At 39.8% G+C, this 21,879-nt stretch overlaps 1 protein-coding gene across 3 annotated transcripts in view; it reads left to right on the top strand.

Annotated features, from left to right (window-relative positions):
* Positions 1-8,317: 8,317 nt before the first annotated feature.
* The window catches only part of acvr2a.S (activin A receptor type 2A S homeolog), a 48,845-nt gene continuing 35,283 nt past the window's right edge, over positions 8,318-21,879 (top strand). The window contains exon 1 of one of the 3 annotated variants that reach the window (XM_041577829.1): positions 8,318-9,979. Coding sequence is in view for 2 of the 3 variants with exons in the window: in XM_041577828.1 (XP_041433762.1) it covers positions 9,925-9,979 (55 nt within the window). In the remaining variant the exon portion in view is untranslated. 3 annotated transcript variants of the gene reach the window in all.

Consider the following 21,879-nt stretch of genomic DNA (forward strand, 5'->3'; position numbering starts at 1 on the left):
AAAATCTACAAGCAGTACACAACCAAATTTCCAAAGCAACGCTCCCCAAACGGCATACTTTTGATTTCAAGGCCAAACATTCCGCTAACAGTAGGTTTACCCTAGAAAACTACCCATTACTAGAAAGAACAGATTCTGGTGAATCAAAAATGGGTAGAAATATCTTTGTACTCCAAACTACCAAGTTGCAATTGTTTACTAAAGTTATAATGTTTTATAGAAATTGGTGAATTTTTTGAAAAATGACCTCAAAGCTTCCACTCTACAGCAACATATCTCCCACACATCATTAGGTATCAATGTAAAACACCCCAAATATAAAATCCTGGGTCCACTGAACAGTTTGATGCCCAATATGAATAGATGTACCCAAGCACGTGGCATAGGGGGCCCCAAAAGGAAGACCCCCCGTTTGTTCTGTCATTTCAGATACTGCAAAATCAACACATTTACATAGTTTTGGGGGGCGGCAAAGGTAGAAAAAAGTATGTTCACCCCAGAAAACCATATATTTTTGGAAAGTACACATTCCCCTGAATCCAAATTGGGTATGCATGTCTTTCTACACCAAAGTACCAAGAGGCAAACCATTCCTAAATTTGGTGATTTTGGTGACATTTCCAAAAATCACTTAAAAATGTCTACCCTGCAGCATCGTATTTCCCACATACTTTTAGGTATCAAGAGAAATCACCCCAAATATGAAAGCCTAGGGTCCTCTGAACAGTTTGATGCCCAATATATATAGGTGTACCCAAGCACGTGGCATATAGGGGCCCCAAAAGGAAGACCCCCCTATGGTCTGTCATTTCCGGTACTGCAAAATCAACACATTTACATCGTTTTGAGGGGGGCAAAGGTAGAAAAAAGTAAGTTTACCCCAGAAAACCATATATTTTCGGAAAGTACACATTGCCACGAATCTAAATTGGGTATGCATGTCTTTGTACTCCAAAGTACCAAGCCGCAAATCATTCCTAAATCTGGTGATTTTGGTGACATTTCCAAAAATCACTTAAAAATGTCTACCCTGCAGCATCGTATTTCCCACAAACTTTTAGGTATCAAGAGAAATCACCCCAAATATGAAAGCCTAGCGTCCTCTGAACAGTTTGATGCCCAATATATAAAGGTGTACCCAAGCACGTGGCATATAGGGCCCCAAAAGGAAGACCCCCATATGGTCTGTCATTTCAGGTACTGCAAAATCGACACATTTACATCGTTTTGGGGGGCGGCAAAGATAGAAAAAGTAAGTTCACCCCAGAAAACCATATATTTTTGGAAAGTACACATTCCCCTGAATCCAAATTGGGTATGCATGTCTTTCTACGCCAAAGTACCAAGCCGCAAACTATTCCTAAATTTGGTGATTTTGGTGACATTCCCAAAAATCACCTCAAAATATCTACCCTGCAGCATCGTATTACCCACATACTTTTAGGTATCAAGAAAAATCACCCCAAATATGAAAGCCAGGGGTCCTCTGAACAGTTTGATGCCCAATACGTATAGGTGTACCCAAGCACGTGGCATACAGGGGCCCCAAAAGGAAGACCCGCATATAGTCTGTCATTTCAGGTACTGCAAAATCAACACATTTACATTGTATTGGGGGGGGGGGGCAAAAGTAGAAAACAGTAAGTTCACCCCAGAAAACCATATATTTTCGGAAAGTACACATTCCCACGAATCCAAATTGGGTATGCATGTCTTTCTACGCCAAAGTACCAAGCCGCAAATCATTCCTAAATTTGGTGATTTTGGTGACATTTCCAAAAATCACCTCAAAATATCTACCCTGCAGCATCGTATTACCCACATACTTTTAGGTATCAAGAGAAATCACCCCAAATATGAAAGCCTAGGGTCCTCTGAACAGTTTGATGCCCAATATGTATAGGTGTACCCAAGCACGTGGCATACAGGGGCCCCAAAAGGAAGACCCCCATATAGTCTGTCATTTCAGGTACTGCAAAATCAACACATTTACATCGTTTTGGGGGGGGCAAAAGTAGAAAACAGTAAGTTCACCCCAGAAAACCATATATTTTCGGAAAGTACACATTCCCGCGAATCCAAATTGGGTATGCATGTCTTTCTACGCCAAAGTACCAAGCTGCAAATCATTCCTAAATTTGGTGATTTTGGTGACATTTCCAAAAATCACCTCAAAATATCTACCCTGCAGCATCGTATTACCCACATACTTTTAGGTATCAAGAGAAATCACCCCAAATATGAAAGCCTAGGGTCCTCTGAACAGTTTGATGCCCAATATATATAGGTGTACCCAAGCACGTGGCATATAGGGCCCCAAAAGGAAGACCCCCATATGGTCTGTCATTTCAGGTACTGCAAAATCAACACATTTACATCGTTTTGGGGGGTGGCAAAGATAGAAAAAGTACGTTCACCCCAGAAAACCATATATTTTTGGAAAGTACACATTCCCCTGAATCCAAATTGGGTATGCATGTCTTTCTACGCCAAAGTACCAAGCCGCAAACTATTCCTAAATTTGGTGATTTTGGTGACATTTCCAAAAATCACCTCAAAATATCTACCCTGCAGCATCGTATTACCCACATACTTTTAGGTATCAAGAGAAATCACCCCAAATATGAAAGCCTAGGGTCCTCTGAACAGTTTGATGCCCAATATGTATAGGTGTACCCAAGCACGTGGCATACAGGGGCCCCAAAAGGAAGACCCACATATAGTCTGTCATTTCAGGTACTGCAAAATCAACACATTTACATTGTTTTGGGGGGGGCAAAAGTAGAAAACAGTAAGTTCACCCCAGAAAACCATATATTTTCGGAAAGTACACATTCCCACGAATCCAAATTCGGTATGCATGTCTTTCTACGCCAAAGTACCAAGCCGCAAATCATTCCTAAATTTGGTGATTTTGGTGACATTTCCAAAAATCACCTCAAAATATCTACCCTGCAGCATCGTATTACCCACATACTTTTAGGTATCAAGAGAAATCACCCCAAATATGAAAGCCTAGGGTCCTCTGAACAGTTTGATGCCCAATATGTATAGGTGTACCCAAGCACGTGGCATACAGGGGCCCCAAAAGGAAGACCCCCATATAGTCTGTCATTTCAGGTACTGCAAAATCAACACATTTACATTGTTTTTGGGGGGGCAAAGGTAGAAAAAAGTAAGTTCACCCCAGAAAACCATATATTTTCGGAAAGTACACATTCCCACGAATCTAAATTGGGTATGCATGTCTTTGTACTACAAAGTACCAAGCCGCAAATCATTCCTAAATTTGGTGATTTTGGGGACATTTCCAAAAATGACTTCAAAATTTCTACCCTGCAGCATCGTGTTACCCACATACTTTTAGGTATCAAGAGAAATCACCCCAAATATGAAAGCCTAGGGTGCTCTGAACAGTTTGATGCCCAATATGTATAGGTGTACCCAAGCACGTGGCATATAGGGGCCCCAAAAGGAAGACCCCCATATGGTCTGTCATTTCAGGTACTGCAAAATCAACACATATACATAGTTTTGGGGGGAGCAAAGGTAGAAAAAAGTACATTCATGTGTACTTCGGAAAGTACACATTCCCGCGAATCCAAATTGGGTATGCATGTCCTTGTACTCCAAAGTACCAAGCCGCAAGCCTTTCCTAAATTTGGCGATAAAAGCAACAGTTTTTACATTTTTGAAAATTGCCTAAAAATATTGCAATTGGCCCGCATTTATCTCACCCAATTTCTTACATACAATTCTAAAACACCATAAATACTGATGCCAAGGGTCAACTGAACCGTTTGATGCCCAATATGCATTGATATACCAAGGCAGCTGGCAAAGACCCCCCCAAAACCATATATTTTTGGAAAGTACGCATTCTGACGAATCCAAAAAAGATAAAGACGTCTTTCTACACCAAACTGCAAAGCTTTTCTAAACGCAGAGGTTTTTACATTTCTGAAAATCGCCTAAAATTGTTGCAGTTTGCCGCATTTATCGCACACAATGTTTTACGTATAAAGAAAAATCACCCTAAATATGGACGTCAGAGGTCTACTAAATAGTTTGATGCCCAATATGCATAGATTTACCAAAGTATGTGGCGTGTACGGACCCCAAATGAAAAACATGCCTATGAATTTTCACGCTAGCCAACTAAGCTGCAGAAAAGAGAGCCCCAACTGTGCGTTATGTGCCATAAGACCCCAAAACTGTAAAAAGACCCCCAGAAACCCATATATTTTTGGAAAGCATATATTCTGGCGAATCAAACGAAGTAAAATAAATCTTTCTATACCAAAGCACCAAACAGCAAAACTATACTAACTATACATAAGGAACAATAATGCATGGATAAAATTGCAATAAAACCACAAAAATAGCGTAAATCAATGAAATAACAAAATAATTGATCCGACAGCGTAATTAGTGTCCGAAATCGATTATCCAATAGTCACGCTGTCAAAATAACATGCTTTTAGGCAAAACAAACAGTACAATGAATAAGTAAAAAAAAAAAAAAAACACCTGTTTGTGAGTTTTTGTGTATACATATTTGTGCACTAATAAAAGTTGTCTGAGTGTGCAAATACATGTAATTAAGTGTAAATAAGTGTACAAAATCGACCAAGTGTGCTAAAATAAAAAATACAAACTTTTACTAAAATGTTTATATAAATGTACTGTAGGTATGTGTAAGTGCAGGTAAGTGTGTAAAAAAACGTGCACTTACCGTTTTTGTAGCAGGAGGATCGCTGGAACCGAAGGAGGACTCCTGGCAGCGTGTCTGCAGAGTTACTGCGCAGCAGGAAGTGAGTGGGCGGGTGGTGCGACGAGGAGGAGGTAAGCCAGCAGCAGCAGCGCTTACATTGCGCTTCTGCTACTTTGAAGTCGGATCTGCGACAATCCAGGGGGCTGTCTACCCTCCTGACTCTCTGCAGAGGCGGCAAAAGCCGCCGATGCAGAGAGAAGGGCTCAGCTGCAATAGAACGTACGAGGTACGTTCTTGGCAGCCTGAGCCCTGAACCGCCAGCACGTACGCCGTACGTGCTTGGCGGTTAAAGGGTTAATGGAAAACAAGAGAGCTGCAAAGCAGGAAGTGTTCTGTTCTGTTAGACATCCAGTTACTCCAACCTTTATCCTTTACTTTTTTGGCTAACTTTGTTAGAATTGTTTTTATTCTGCACAGCCTATTTACCCAGTTTTTATTTTTACACTGAACAATTCTTTTAACTCCCCAGCTTGGCAGCCTTTTCATCTCATACAAGGAAAAAAAACAGTGTCCTTTTTACTTTACAAGCACTACTTAGAATTGTTTATTTTAACTCTCTGAGCTCCCCTAAAGCACTGAAGCTGTCCAGGATTAATTCTTTAGGTGTCAGAGGGGTCTATGCAATATTTCAGTGGCGGTCTCTCTGAGCTCTGGCACCCAAGAGATTAATCGAGCACAGCTGCTAGGGATCATCAACACCTTTTAAACAAATTCACCAGTCATGGGAAAGGTGCTTAGGGGTTATGGCCCTGCGGAGAAAATAACTGCACAAAGATGCATATAATGACTATTATTCTTTCCTTCTGAAAACTAATCTCCTATATAACACCCTTCTCCTTATCTGTCTCCTGCCCCCTGTAAAGTTCAAGCTGCTTTTGCTTACACAGGGGGCAAGATCTTTTATAACATGCCAGCTTGCTTTCACAGCATAATAAAATACATATATATTACATGTAAAAAAGAAAAATACTGCTAGTACAGATACAGCTCCTTTAGGACAAGGCAAACTATATAGTTTTAAATGTATGATCTGGGCAATACCTCAGATATGGACATACATAAAATCTGTTATTCTTGTGTCAGTATATTAGAATGAACTTTCTAAATACAATCAATTAAAAATTCTGTACTGTTTCTGAAATAATGAAGTTCATCTTCACTATCCCTCTCTCAGCATCTTTTTCTCTTCATTCTCTCTTCATGCAAGAGTTGGGAGTCAGATATTCATTGACAGTTCCAATATATCTTATAGGGGGCTCCTTTTGCCTAGAAGATGTATTTGAGCTCTCTCGATTAAAATCACCAGACATCATGTCTCTCTACATGCAGGATTTGTGTAAAAGGCAGTCATTTTGTTAGATTTTGTTTGTAATGGAATCAGTTATTTTAATGTGCTCCAATACATCTGCTAGGAAATGAAGTCCCCTACAATAAGATATATTGGATCTAACTGTCACCAAACTGCTGCATGAAGACACAATGAAGAGAAACAGGTGCTGAGAGTGGGATACTGTAGAAGATAAACTTGATTATTGAAGTATTGCAGAATATTGAATTGATTGTATTTGCAAAGTTTCTTATTTCATTTTATGCTGAAGCTTATATTAAATTTTCATTTTCGAGATAGTTCCCCTTTAAAAAGTATTACCTTTTACACTATAAAAATAAAACTGTATCTTGTACTTGATCCAATCTAAAATATAATGTATCCTTTTTAGAGGCAAAATAATCCTATTATGTTTATTTCACGTTTAATTAATTTTTTAGTAGACAAAGTATGGTGATCCACATTATGGAAAGACCCCTTATCTGGAAAAGACCAGGTCCCAAGCATTCTGGATAACAGGTTCCAACCTGTATAAATTATAAAAAGAGGAGAAACCAGTTGGAGCCACAATTCCCAGCTTAAGGCTCAATATATGCCTTGACAGTTCAAGTCCACTAATGCTTCCATATAAGTCCAATGTGAAGGGCCAGTCTCTGCCTGAATTTGCCAGAACAGCCAGTTCTGATTGGCAGCACTAACTACTAAGACTGGTATGGAGTATGAAAGAAAATGAATTAGCTCTGTGCATACCACTCAATATTTGCATATTAAAATGTGAGAAACATTCCTGATCTTTCTGACCTAGCTTTGTATCCCCCAGACATTAATTGGATGTCCCGTTTGAAGAAGGCGTCTTTCCTTTTGGTATCTACGATTTGGGACATGTTTACAGATAAGATTAGATTTGCTGCATTGATATTCACATGATAAATGTTGTTCCATGAAATGTCGCAGCAGTAGTATTTAACATCAGGCTTACTGCACCGACACAATATCTTAATTCAATGCAGCAGAAGAATACAAGAAGAATACAGTCGTCAGCAAATACTCCCCCCCCCCATTTTTATATAATAACAAAGAGGTATTCAATAAGCTAGTCAAACATAAATGGATAAACTCAGTCCAATGTTGTCATTGAAATCTGGCCACAAACCAACAGACCCTAAAAAAGATGAAAGTAACTGGACAATTTGGAGTGCTGTATCATCATAAGGTGCATATCTGTTATTATAGCTGTCTGAAGAATGTCAATCTATGGGTCAGAGATTTTAATTTGTTGTCTGACCAAAATCTTTTATTTTTAAAAGATTTTCAGGCTTGTTTTTGAGCTTAGAAATTGGCAAATGATAAAACATTTTGACAGGAATTTGCCAAACAGACCAAATTTAAAACAAACAGCTGATTCTGTCAAATGCACAGAAACCGTGGTCATCTACAAACCAGATCTTCTTACTGAACCAGTCATCTGTAATGGGATCATGCTATGCAGGGCCAGGCACTATGGAGAAGCTGCATTATTTGTTCCAATTTAACAGCAGCTTGCGGACCTCAACTTAAGGCCCCCATACACTGACCAATAAAAGTTGCCGACAGACCAAGTCGGCAACTTATTGGCCTGTGTGTGAGGCCATCCGACGGGCTTCTCCGATCAATATCTGGCCATCTCGATCGGGCAGGTTAAAAAATCCCGTCGGATCACAGCCGCATATGTGCGTCTATGCGATCCAACCGCCTGTATCGAATCAATCCTGATCCAATCGTTGGGCCCTAGAGCACACAATCAGATCTGCCAATATCGCCCAATTCAATTTGGGCATATCGGGGAGAGATCCCAAATGAGCAAATCTCGACATCTATGACCACCTTTAGACTTTCCTGGTTTCATCAAGGGCATTGGTCAGGAATGCCTTGACCAAGCGTAATCGTCACCAGCATGGATCATTTTTCGTTGTACATCACAAACTCTGCATGCCAGTATATAATAGAATACCTGTAAGTCAGGTGACACTATGGATGTGCAAAATCCAAGCACATTTTGGAGGATTCCTGGCCAGAGTCACGTGACTTTAAAGCTCTGGGACAATTTTTTGTTGGCAGATGTCTTTTATTTTTTTTCAATTTATTAAATATGCAGTTTACTTCGACCAACAGCAGTCCCTGAGATTGGGGAAGGAATAGATACAAATATAAAAGACACATATGAGATAACAATTGTAAGAGTATAAACACAATGATGTTGTAGTATAGCTCTCTCCTTCAGCTACACCAGAGGTAATCAATAAGGTCCAACACTATAATAACACATCTCAGACTGTGTCCCAAACATTACACAGCCAACCAATCCAACCGGTTACAAGGTTCCTCCGTCCGAGATAATGCCACTTTTTCGCGTCACTTCCGGAAACTCGCCCATTGCGTTTTATCCACTTCTCATTGGCCGCAGCGCGTTTTCAGGGCAAATTCCCACGCCGTGACGCTATTGGCTCCGGCATCCGCCAGTCAGAGTGGGTGGCGCCGGTTCTCTCGGGCTGGCTGAGGGAGGGAAGGCGAGAAAACAAAAACAATCGGTGCGGGGGCCGCCATCTTGGGCCGGGGGGGGCAGCAATCCGCGCTGCTGAATGGGGAGAGATGAGATTAGCCCGGGAGGTGACGGACGCTCAGACACGTTGCACTGGAGCTGGCGGAGCGCGTAGCAAAGGCGGCCAGTTATCGTCACAGAACGGGTCCTTGTCGAGGCACGAGTGAGGGAAAGATCGACCGACTGGCCCTCTCATTCCTTAGGCCTCCCTGTCAGACGCTTGTACCAACATCCGGCGTCCCCGTGTGTTCGTATCCCGTCTGGTGTTTGTATTGGATCCCGAGAAGCGAGGGGCTCGGCTTTATCCCCTCATTCCCGGCCATGGGAACTTTTTGGGGACTCGGGTACCAGCTGGACTAAACCTTGCATGCTCCTGGGGCACCACCACGGGCACAGCTGAGGTCCCAAATCTCCCCCATCCCACCCTTTCCTGAGGTCTCGCCCTCAATTCATCTTCCCATGGACAAGTCCTGCTCTTCCACAGCCTGGTCCTGAAGGTTCCACTTGGATATCCACATCCCCATCCCATGTTCCCTTTGGCAAATACCCCTAAAGATTTGTTATGGACTGGTCCAACTTTGCTCTCTGGGATAGATCCTAAAGGCTCTTCATGGACATCATACTCTCTGCTCTGGGATAGATCCTAAAGGTTTTTTTATGGACTGGTCCAACTCTGCTCTCTAGGATAGACAGCCTACGTTTCTTACTGGACTTCATCTCTCTTAGGGTAGATCCTAAATCTTCTTACTGGACCTTCACTTTTCTCTCTGGGATATATGCTAAGGTTTCTTCATGGACATAAACCGCTTTCTCTGGGGTGGATCCTAAACAAACATATTTAGTATTCTCTGGAAGCTAAAGGTTATTGGACATATACATCTCTCTGGGGAACATCCTAAATATTTTTAATGGACATATATATAGATATAAATTTCTCTGGGATACATCCTAAAAGGTTGCCGTTGAAATTAACTGTTTAGATCCCTCCACAAACTTACTGGTTTAAATGTGATTCATCCTATAGGGATTCTTCCTTTATTATAATATAGTTTTTCTCTGGGATAGACCGTAAAGGCTTTCCATGGATATGTATACGTAAATTGCTTTATCTGGAATACATACTAGAAGCTGTCGATGGGCATAAACTGCTTTCTCTTGGATTGCATCTTAAAGAGCTAGGTCATAAAAGGCTTTGTCACTGGATTGTTAGTAAAAAGGAACGCAACTGAAAAGGGAAAAAAAATCATGGGAGCTGCTACCAAGCTGGCCTTTGCAGTCTTTCTTATCTTCTGTTCCTCAGGTAAGGCAGTTTCACACGTGGTTGTTGATGGTCTAATAAAATGGCTGAATATCCAGTTAAATGTCAAATCCTTTACAGGGATTTCTGTCTGTATGTACGTACATATTGGTTGTAAGAGCTATTGCTGATGAGTTAGCAATATGTTGGTTAGACCTGCAGTTACCTACATGGTATATTTTCACTTGTATCTACCTTCTCACTGCATAAAGCAAGTCTTCTGTTTAGTTGAATCATCATGGCAGTCTCCATTATCTGATTTTATTCTTTATTTGCGTCCAGGCGGACATGCTTGTTGTGCTTTGAGAGAACATTAGGAGACGAGAGAAGCTTTATAAGAAATTTCTTTAGAAGGATGTAATATATGGGCACTGCCAAGGCTGGCCCGTGAGGCTGCAACGCACCACATTTAGTTTGCGGGCTTGCAGAATGCTTCGCTTTGCAGAATAATTTGCAAAGTAAATGGTTTAGGCAGGTGGCAAGATTGTATAGATTGTGTCACTGATGGATGCATTGCATGGCTGCTGTGTGCTCACATAGCTACAGAGTTTTTTGGTATAGTCGTGTGCTAATCAGTCAACATCTACTCAGACATATATACTCTTTAATATTCCCATTGCAAGGTTTGTAAATTGTACTGTTGCTTTATATGTTTTCTTAGTAGGCCTGATTTAAATCTGTCTATAATTGGGTTACCTTCTTTATGTGTGACATTGTTTTTAGGCAAGCGATACTAGGAATAAACTTATTTGAACTACATTTTGCAAAGAACCTCTGGAATACAAGGACCTAGTATATAACTAGATATATTCTAGATAACCCTGGGGTGGTTAACTTAAGTGCTTAGGATCCTTTAAGGATATTTCTGATGATTGCGTAGCCATCTATCAAAAATCATTAGTTTCTTTCATTTCCGAAGGGGCAAGCAGCCTGTTCCAAGTCTGTCTGGCAACAAAAGGATTAACTGGCTCCAGTGGCCTCTGGACAGGCATACTGTTTTTTAAGCAGCCATTGGGGTTCTTCAGCCTCTTAGACTTCCATAATCCTTGCAGATTTCCATTAAGACCAGTCTGCTTTATCTACCGTTGTTCATTCAGCTGCAGACATTTACCTGGATTTGTATGTATCACCCAGTCACAGGCGTGTATTGTTTAACGAAGCACGAAACTGAATCCCACTTCCAACTCTTGCTTTACAGTTTAAACTGCTCGCGTCTTGGAACTGGTCAGGTTCACGCTTAGATGGGAAGCTGCATTGATTTCCTCATTTATTTCCCCCATTGTGTTGCAGACCTGTCCTAGTTTATGCCAACTAGCAAATGGTGTGTTGTGCTTTGGAAAATCTGCTCGCTTTTCCCTTTCCGAGCAATGAAAGGCTGTGTTGTTTGTGAACAGAAGAAACGTGAATGCTTAATGTCTGATTTATCTGTTCCTTCCAGCCAGTGGAACGTGTTCTGGTTCATTGGTGCAGTGCTGAGTACGCTATAGAGTCAGGACCATTCTCTGCTCTTTCAGATTTGATTTCACTCTCCAGTTGCTCCTGAGTTGCTTCAGTATTGTTCCCCAAAGTCAGACATTGAGCTTTATTTATAAAGCTTTCAGGTCTTCAAGGGCTCTGGTGAATGGATCTTTTTCCTTGTGGTTATTAACTAGGGGGAGAGTCTAGCCCTATGTCTGTAGTGGTATTGATTCAATGTGGCCAGATTGTGCTGTGAAATTGCATTTTCTGCCAGCGATTAACTAGATAAAAGACCAAATGCCACTTTTAAAAATGTAATCACAAACATTTTGCTGTTCAGTTGCTAAACGTCTCATTTAAGTTGTTTAAGATCTGATCGTAATTAAAGAAGAGGACTTGAATGAATGAATGAATATGTAGATTTCTCTGAACAATTGTATTTATTACATAATTCAATTTTTTTTTCAATTCTATTTTTACCAGTTTCAGAAATGTGTGACTAAAAAAAATAGTGAGAAATCTAAAACAGCAGAGGATCAGTGAACTTTGGGTTAACTACCTATGCAGGTGGTACATAGTCAGTTGCAGTTGTCAAAGAGAGCTGCTGAACCAATTGAATGCATTTAGCATTCAACTGCACATATCTCATAACCACTAAAAATTTAACATTGATTTAAATTGCAAATTTTCTCAGAGGAACACTTAGGGGCCGATTCACTAAGGGTCGAATTTCGAAGTTAAAAATACTTCGAAATTCGACCCTCGGATTGAAATCCTTCGACTTCGAATATCGAAGTCGAAGGATTTAGCGCTAATCCTGCGATCGATCGATCGAAGGATTTTCCGTTCGATCGAACGATTAAATCCTTCGAATCGAACGATTCGAAGGATTTTAATCCAACGATCGAAGGAAAATCCTTCGATCAAAAAATCACAGGCAAGCCTATGGGGACCTTCCCCATAGGCTAACATTGACTTCGGTAGCTTTTAGCTGCCGAAGTAGGGGGTCGAAGTTTTTTTTAAAGGGGAAGTACTTCGACTATCGAATGGTCGAATAGTCGAACGATTTTTCGTTCGATTCGTTCGATTTCGTTCGAATTCGAACGAATTTAACCAATTCGATGGTCGAAGTACCCAAAAAATACTTCGAAATTCGAAGTATTTTTCATTCGAATCCTTCACTCGAGCTTAGTGAATCAGCCCCTTAGTTTGCATTAGTTTTTTCCATTGAGTTTAGATCCCTTTTTAATGTGTGGTGGATCTGTATGATGTAAAGAATGACATTCTTGAATCATTCAACTTTATGTTCTGCATAAATTCAATTTCTGTTCATAGTGGTTTCTGAGACAATAGGCTCTGTAGTTGGAATTTAAACTGCTCTCTGGTTGTTATGCTAGCTATCCTTAGCAACAAGGTTTTTTTTTTTTGTTTTTTATTGATTGCCAGAATAAATGATACAAGACACAAATAAATGTGTGCTAACAATAACAGGAAACATCTAGCTTAACTATCAATCTGATTGTTATCAGGGTCACTGACCCTAGCAGCCAGTGGGCATTGCCACTGTAATTTCACTTAGCAGACAGGCAAAACAGAAAGGCAAATGGAAGCAATCAAATATGAGTTTGATATTTAATTTATTCATGGTACAAAGAAACATTGCATTTCATGCCTGTTTCCTGTTGCACAGGATGATGCATTAAAGGAACAGTAATAAAAATATAATGTACTGTTGCCTTGCGCTGGTAAAACTGATGTGTTTGCTTCAGAAACACTACTATAGTTCATATAAACAAGCTGCTGTGGCGCAATGGCGGAAATTGAAAAACAGCTATATGGCACAGGTTAACTAATGGATAACAGCTAACACCATTAGACAGACAGAGCTTATTTGCTATCTGCTGTGTAACCTGATCCTTTTCTCCTTTGAATGGCTGCCCCCATTGCTACACAGCAGCTTATTTATATAAACAATAGTAGTGTTTCTTAAGCAAACACAGCAGTTTTACCAGTACAGGGCAACACTGCATTATATTTTCATTACTTTAAAACACTTATTTTTTGACGTTACTGATCCTTTAAAAGATGAACTGACCCCATGACCTTTTTGATCTAGCAAGATTGTATTTCATAATGTTGGGCTTTCTTTATATTATAACCGAATGCCCAGCAGCAGAGAGGTGGTGTGGCGAAATTGGACACTTTCTGGGGTCAAAAGGCTTGAAAGGTTTTCGTTTCAGCTCTTCAGGCCATGTGTTTTTAAGGCTGTTCTTATTTCTTTTTGGAAATATTTGTTTTAATTGGTAATTTACACCCATCCCATGGCTCTGCACTCTATGGGATCTGTGTGTTTACAACTTTTAAAGAGACCTTGTGCCTACCTCCCTTTCCCCTGAAACTTCATAGGGCTGACTCCTACAAGAAAATAAAAAGCAATGAATATTTTCTTGTCCTAATGAATTTTTGTGTAAATGGGTAGTTTACCATGAAATACATTTTTACTTCAAGGGGACTTCTTTTGTGTGGGTTTAAAAAAAAAATATTTAGCGGTTTGCTCAGCAGCTCTCCAGTTTGGTATCTGAGCAGGAGTCTCGTGATCCCCAACCACACATTGCTCTCCAACCCCTTGGATGTTGCTCTCAGTGACCTCAAAGCAGGTGATAATTTCTGGCTTGGAGGCAAATTTTAGTTGCATATAAACCAGATGTACTGCCAAACAGAGCCTCCTGTAGGTTTCCAAACAATATAGGGACTGCCAATTAGCCAATCACAGTCCTTATTTGGCACCCCAGGAACTTTTTCATGCTTATGTTGCTCTCCACGTTTTTTTTTTTTGCATTTAAATTTGGCTCACGGTTAGAAAAGGTTGGGGACCCCTGAGCTATCTAGTTGTTAGGGTTCAGGTTACTCTAGAAACTGGATGGTGGTTTGAGTTACAGACCGGAAGTTGAATAAAAGGATAGGAAGTAATTCAAAGTAGCAACAGCAATAACATTTAGTCTCGCAGAGTAATAGGTTTTTGGCTGCCAGGGTCAGTGACCCCCAACAACCAAATGGCATTTTGAATTGCAAGCTGGAAAGATGACAAATAATTAACAATAAAAAATAAGACTGATTGAACAGGATATTATATAACATATTAAAATCTTAGAAGTAAGCTACCCCTTTCAAATTGCAGTGTAGTGCATCTGCATCCAGGAGTTGCTAATGTGAACAGCTCCATAGACTTTATTTATGTCCTAAAGTTTACTAGTAATTTCATTTGTAATACATGGTCTGTTTTGGAACTATATACTGTATTTCCTATCTCAAATTGCTTTGCCAATTTAAAGACACTTGGTATGCTAGCAGAGGGGAAGCAAATCCAATCACAGTATTACTAAAAAAAAAAACTGATGACTGCTGATGATTTAGTGAAATGCTCGTTCACATTTTTTGTAGTGTACTTTTTCTCATAAAATGAACTTTGGAGTACACTTACTATCAGTGTATAGTGTTAATATTCACATAAAATTGCACAGAAGTCCTGTGCCTTATGAAGAAGCCGATAGGTATTCGTCCTAATTGGCCTTTTGGAATTATGCAGATTTCATCCCTTTTGTCAAATTAAATGACCTTGAACTGTCCATCAACTGCTTTGGGCCCCTTACAGAGATCATCTGTGCTTTGCATGTTTACCCCAGTGCTACTATAATGTCCCTGACCGCTTCAAGTCTGTATTTAACATACACATGCCTTCTAATGTTGCTATCACTTTTGGCTAACTCACCCTTTAATGGTGCAAACCCTACAAAATCCATCAGAGAGACTGCATTGCAGCATACTCATGCATATTTATTACCCGGTTCCTCTGTATTGGTGTTTAAATCTCATCAGTTTTTGAATCAAAATCAATATTTCCTCTAGATGAAGGCATGTGTTCTATTCTCTCTTTCTCTCTCTCTCTCTCTCTCTCTCCAAAAACTGTGATCCGTAGGCAGCACATAGTGTCCTAAGGAGAGTTCATTTCTTCATAACTAGCTTTACTGGCACATTCTGTTTTGGTGTGGATTTGGGGTTTATATTTTGAGCTTTTGTTGTTTTTTGTAAGAGAAATTGCAAAACTTGTTGTTTGAGCAGATTAATTATGCAATATTTGTACTCGTACAAGGAGCTGACCCTACACCTTGAAAGCATAATATTACAAAGGACAGTAGTGTTTGTTGGTGGTAAGCCATATTTTGTTGTGGACGGTGTTCCTGCTGCAAACATATAAATGGATCCCATTGGGGCTACAAATACAAGCAAACATAAGCAAAAGCACTCTCTCAACCCAGCTTAGTCTTTGCTTCTGCTATCATTGCAAGTTGTACTGGTAGATGTTAAATGGCTGTTTAACCTTTAGGGTACTAACATGCAGGATATATTGTTGGCTACAATAAGTCTGCTACACTGCGGATAACAAAACGCTCAATGTGTCCTTCCCAACCACATTAATGTCAATTGTCATTGGGAAAACTTTCCAAAGTAACCCGAAGTTGCTACTATGCAACACATATATATTACCAATTTTTCAAATGTTTTCCCAAGTTATCTTTTAGAATGATTCTGAACAGTGTTTTTCAGACTTTTACCATTTAGATCCCCCCCAACACCATTACAGATGTACGAAATGATCCCATTTATCCCCAAGCCCCTCAGTTTGAGAACAACAGATGATTTGAGAATTTGCCATTGATCTTCATTTTTTTTATGTTTTGTCCTTTTTTAATTATTTACATTTTTGATTGGCATCTCTCCAGTTTGGAATTTTCACAGGTATGTGGCTGCTAGGGTTCACTTTACCATAGTAATATTTTCAATGGAACAGAATGCTAACAAAGCTTTTATGAATGTAGATCATAATCGGACAACATCACTTAAAGTATACCTTTCAATATTATTAGTATGGGCACTCGCTGGTATAGGGCATGAAAGGAACAATAACGTTGTAGACTTGCCGAGCAATAGATTTTTGACAGCCAGGGTCACCTAAATATGAAATATCCCTTTAAAGCTTAATTATTTTCAATTGTTTTATGGCATAGCGGGCTGAGCTTTCTATGGACAGCAAACATATAAGCCCTCTGTGCAGCCCTCTTTTGACTTCTGGGTTCCATTGGCATTGCTTTTCTCCAATTTTTCCATAACCGATTTCATGGGAATCCCTGAAAAATATCATATAAGAAATGAAAGCACTTACGGCAAAAGTCCAGTTCAGGCAAAGAGTTCTTTACTACATCGTAGCAGTATTGGACATTGATGCGTTTCAATCCGCTAGGGACCATTGTCAGGATATATATATGTGTATATATAATGGACAGCAACTAAATGTCATGATCAGCAAACCTCGATTTCTTGTCTTTTTTTTTTTTATATCAGTCTAGTTTTTACAGTGCACCAGGGCAATGGGAGAGAAGGAAATTGGTTGTTGTTGTTGTGTGTCTATATGCATTTGCTCTATATTGTGCATTTACTCTATATTGTGCATTTACTCTACTCTATTTTGTGCATTTACTCTACTCTATTTTGTGTATTTACTCTATATTGTGTGCCTAGATCATTACAGATTGAACCCCAGCGTCCTTTGGTGACGATTACACATTGTGTGTCCACTTGGATATTTTGGATCTGATCTGAGTTCTTTATGGATTAGAAGGTGTCTGTGGTACACTCAAACACACACTTTTCCCAGCTCAGTTTAAGGATGTTTAAACAGTGTATTTGTTAATTTGTGGTTGTTGTGTTACTCAAGACCACAAAAAGGCTAAACAAAAATATTCTGTGGTTTTGGCACCAAAACCAAAACTTGGCTTACTTGAGTCAACTTGCTCAGAAATCTGCATCATGTTTTTAGCTGTGAGATTGAGACTGTGTAAAAGTTTGCATTTTTCTTTTGTGGAATTGCAATGTGGCTTTTGAGACTGAACACAAATCTGCTTTAATATCGAGTTGTCTTTAGAAATGTTTAGGTTTGTTCAAGAAACTTGTTTTTCAGAGTGGGATAATTCTTTTTTCCTGCTGTTTCATATACACATCATCCACCGTTTATTAGTACTTGCAAATATAGAAAGTTGAAACAGACTGGAACGTAGGCAGTACTTTTGTCTGCAATCACCCTTTATTGGTGCTAAATTACAACATGTTTCTGGAATATATCCCTTTTCAAGTATGTCGTGATTTAGCACCAATAAAAGGTGATTGCAGACAAAAGTCGTGCCTATGTTCCAGTCTGTTTCAACTTTCTATATTTGTAAATGTTTAGGTTTGTCTCAACTAAATAAAAGTACTATTTGTCTTATTTTGTGATAAGACATTTGTTGCACTAATAGCTATTATCTTTTACCTTTAAATATGTAACAATATGAATTGAACATATGTTCAGTATTAGTTTGGCTAAAACACTTAGATAACAAGTAAGACAAACTGACTTGCTGCTGTTAGGAGGATGATCTGCCTATTGGATTGTTGGATTTATATAGTGAATAAAGATTGTAAAAAAGATTGTGCAAATGTAAGGATTTTATAAGTCAACGAGGAGTTCCATGACCGTATAAAATCACAAGGCCAAAGGATGAGTGTTTTTATACAGGTCGTGGAACTCCAAGGTTACTTCTAATATCCTCATATTTTCCAACAAGGGGTACTTTATTTATTATAATCCACATTTTAGTGAATCATGTGATGAAAATAACATCACTAAGCTCAGTTTTTAACTGATAACATCACTAAGAGCCGTTTATAAAATTATAATTTACAGGATATTCATGGCTTATGTGTATTATATAGTGAATAAAGTACCCCTACTTGTAAAATATAAGGATATTATAAATTACCGAGGAGTTTCATGACCATATAAAAACACAAGGCTAATCAGTCTTATATTGGGACATTTATATTCTAACTGTACTGTATATTGTGAGTGGGTCCCTAAGCTCAGTAAGTGACAGCAGCACAGAGCATGTGCAGTGAATAAGCAGAAAATAAGATGGGGAGCTACTGGGGCATATTTGGAGGCACCGATCTTGTTTGATAAAGGGCTGTGGTTGCCTTGGGCTGGTACAGAAACCCAAAACATAATGTACAACATTTCTAGCCTATTTCTTAGTTCAAATTTAGTTCTTTAAAGGAGAAGCAAACCCAAAAGTTAAAAAAACCCTACCCTAAATAGACCCTCCTCCCTCCTTCCCCCAGCCTAAGTGTTACCCTGATCAAATGCCCCTAACTTTTTACTTATTGCACATTCAGGGATCTGAGTTCACAGGAGCCATCTTCAGCCGATTCGGAATGAGACCGGCGCTTCGGCAATTTTCGTTGCATGCACATTTGTCGCGAAATAGAAAATTGCTCCAACTGTGCATGCGCCGCCGGCCTCATTCCGAAGATTCCCGAAGAGAAGAAGATGGCGCCCGTGAACTCCGCTGGACAGAATCTGCACGGAGGGGTGAGTAAATACTTAGGGGCATTTGCCCGACGTAACACTTAGGCTGGGGGAGGAGGGAGGGGGTCTATGTAGGGTATGTTTTTTTTTAACTTTTGGGTTTGCTTCTCCTTTAAAGGCAGAACAAAGGCTTCCTCCATTCCATAGAGTCCCTTAAGAGAAGGTACACATTTTTAGTACTGTTTAGCAGGGAGACGTCTACCTTCTTTTACGTCATCTGTCAGCTGAAGCGAAGATCCTCTGCAAACCACTGCAGTCAGTAGTGTTCTCTTGTGATCATAACGAGAGCCATTTGGAAATTAGTACATATGGTGTCACCCAGAGTTTTACAGATGACCCCCTACAGAACATAGAAGGAGGCAAGTAATTTCCATGACTGTTCTCAGCAATGCTAAGATGTAATTTGTAGGATTCAGCCAGTGCAGTATGGCCTGGAGCCTTTGGGCTCACAAGATGGTCATGGTAGACTTGGTACTCACTAGAGGATCTTTATTTACCTGTGTGCATATGTAGTGGAAAAACTGAATGCAGAAAAAATAGGTCAACCCTAGCCACCAGTCCAAATACACCTTTTGATAAATGATCAATGGTCATCTATATTCAACATGAGTCCTATAATAAGTACTTGTATTGAAAATGTGTTCTACCTTTACAGTAATATAAAATCTATGTTTATTTTATTTTTTATAACCAGGGAAGCTAAGCTAGCCATACAAAGAGTGGCATGGACAAGTTGGTGCTTTATTGGCCTGTGTAAACCAGTAAGCCTCCCTGACAGATATCTACTCAGAGCTTGGTCACGTATTGATCCTGAAAGTGGAAAAATCCCCCCTAATAGGTCTGCCTACTTATGGCATACATCACAGTGACTGTATCCTATTCAAGTAGTTCAGAAGAGGCTGATGACTTCTTCGGGTGCTGCACTTTTAGTATCTACACAAGCCCTTTCAAACAAAGATCATTCCTGCCATGCTGTCTAGCTAGTGGCTGTGAGGCTGCATATGGCACACCACAGGACTTTTATAGCTCCAGCCTACCAGACTTCTTTTTATGACATGATTGTTTTGATATAATCTGGCCTGTAAATGTGGAATGTGTGATTATTGTCCCACTGCATACACTGGGTTGGACAGCACTGCATTTCCTGCTGTGTGAGACAAACTGACCCATTCATTTCCCGCTGTGTGAGACAAACTGAACCGTGCATTTTTGGCTCTGTGAGACAAACTGACCTGTGCATTTCCTGCTGCTTGAGACAAACTGACCCGTGCATTTCCTGCTGCTTGAGACAAACTGACCCATGCATTTCCTGCTGCTTGAGACAAACTGACCCTTGCATTTTCTGCTGCTTGAGACAAACTGACCCATGCATTTCCTGCTGCTTGAGACAAACTGACCCATGCATTTCCTGCTGCTTGAGACAAACTGACCCATGCATTTCCTGCTGCTTGAGACAAACTGACCCATGCATTTCCTGCTGCTTGAGACAAACTGACCCATGCATTTCCTGCTGTGTGAGGCAAAGACACGCAGTGAAAAAAGCTGCCCTTTGTATTATATGTTACAAATATACTCTGAGAGCTATGTATCCTCCTACATTAATTAATTTGACTTTGTTTCTCTGTAGTTTTTCCAAACAAAATATATATCTCCAGCTTTGTATCACTCACACACGCACACGCACACGCACGTGTTGGTATGAATGTGCGTGCAATGTGGGTTTAATTAGGTTTGTGTTAAAGTCTATCTCGCAAGATGAGGGAAGGTAGGAAGTGAAACCTGAGATTTTTAAGAGCTTGTGTTCAGCTGGAAACAATTAGAAACGTTCTACCTTAAAAACCCATTTGCTGAATTTGCAAGGGTTGCCTTTACTAAGGTTCACTGGGCTGGGGACAGCTTTGGGGAGCTTTCAGCTGATTATATTTCACGTGCTGCTTCCATTTACTGATACCTATTTTTATAGGAACGTGTCAGTATCACTTTAAATGAGCCTGTTTTTTTTGTATACCGTATTTTGCCGACTTGTATTTGCTTACCGGATCAGTAGGGGATAACAGTTCTTTTAGGTTTTTGTTCCTCTTGTATCCAAACTGGATCCTCTTGTTAATTGCAGTGAGCGTCATATCTGTTTTAATGATAGGCCAATGCTGTTACACAGAATCTTTAATCAAAAAGGTGTGGGTATCATAGGTGGTAGTATAAATCATTGTATCCTCCTTTTTCTTATATCCCCTCTCAGTATGGACACCCCTAATAAAAACATTCCGGTGTCTGTGGCCTTATGATAAATCTTGATTTGAAGCTTATTTGCTACCTTATACTTATATATGGTAAAGTCCAAGAATTGTATACTGTCCAAATCTTTGTGTATTGTAAACTGTATACTTGAAGGTATTTGGTTCAAGCTATCCACCAAAGACATCAAAATCTTCCTCGGGCCCAAACCATAGGAAAAACAAATTGTCTGTGTAGCGTGTATAGTAGCCCCCATACTGTCAGAAAAGGGGATGACATAATATATACTTCATTTCGTACATAAGCATATATGAATTTGCATACGACGGCGCCACGTTAGACCCCCATTGCGGTCCCCGACAGCTGTAAATAGAATTGTTTCTCAAATTTAATATATATATACTATATATATGACTCCATGGGGAATAATCTAAACTCACACCTATAAAACGTTCTTTGTGTGGTTCTGAATCCTGAAACAATATAGCAAAATCACTTCTCTATGGCCAGCTATGGTTACTAAACAATGAGCTGTGGAATGCAGCAGGTGCTCAGAGTGAATGAAAGCTGATTTTGTAGGCCTGTTAGTCAAGAGAAAGTTGTTGTTTTCAGGTGTAGCAAGTTATGTTCTGCCCCATTGAGGCTCTCAAGGAGAAGATTTGTTGCGTGCTTGCAATACAGACATTTAGGGGACGTTTGTAACTGTAGCAACTGTGTGTTCAATGCAGAACCATAAAGGAGATCTAAAGCC

This window comes from Xenopus laevis, chromosome 9_10S, assembly GCF_017654675.1.
Source record: "Xenopus laevis strain J_2021 chromosome 9_10S, Xenopus_laevis_v10.1, whole genome shotgun sequence".
Classification (NCBI taxonomy): Eukaryota; Metazoa; Chordata; class Amphibia; order Anura; family Pipidae; genus Xenopus; species Xenopus laevis.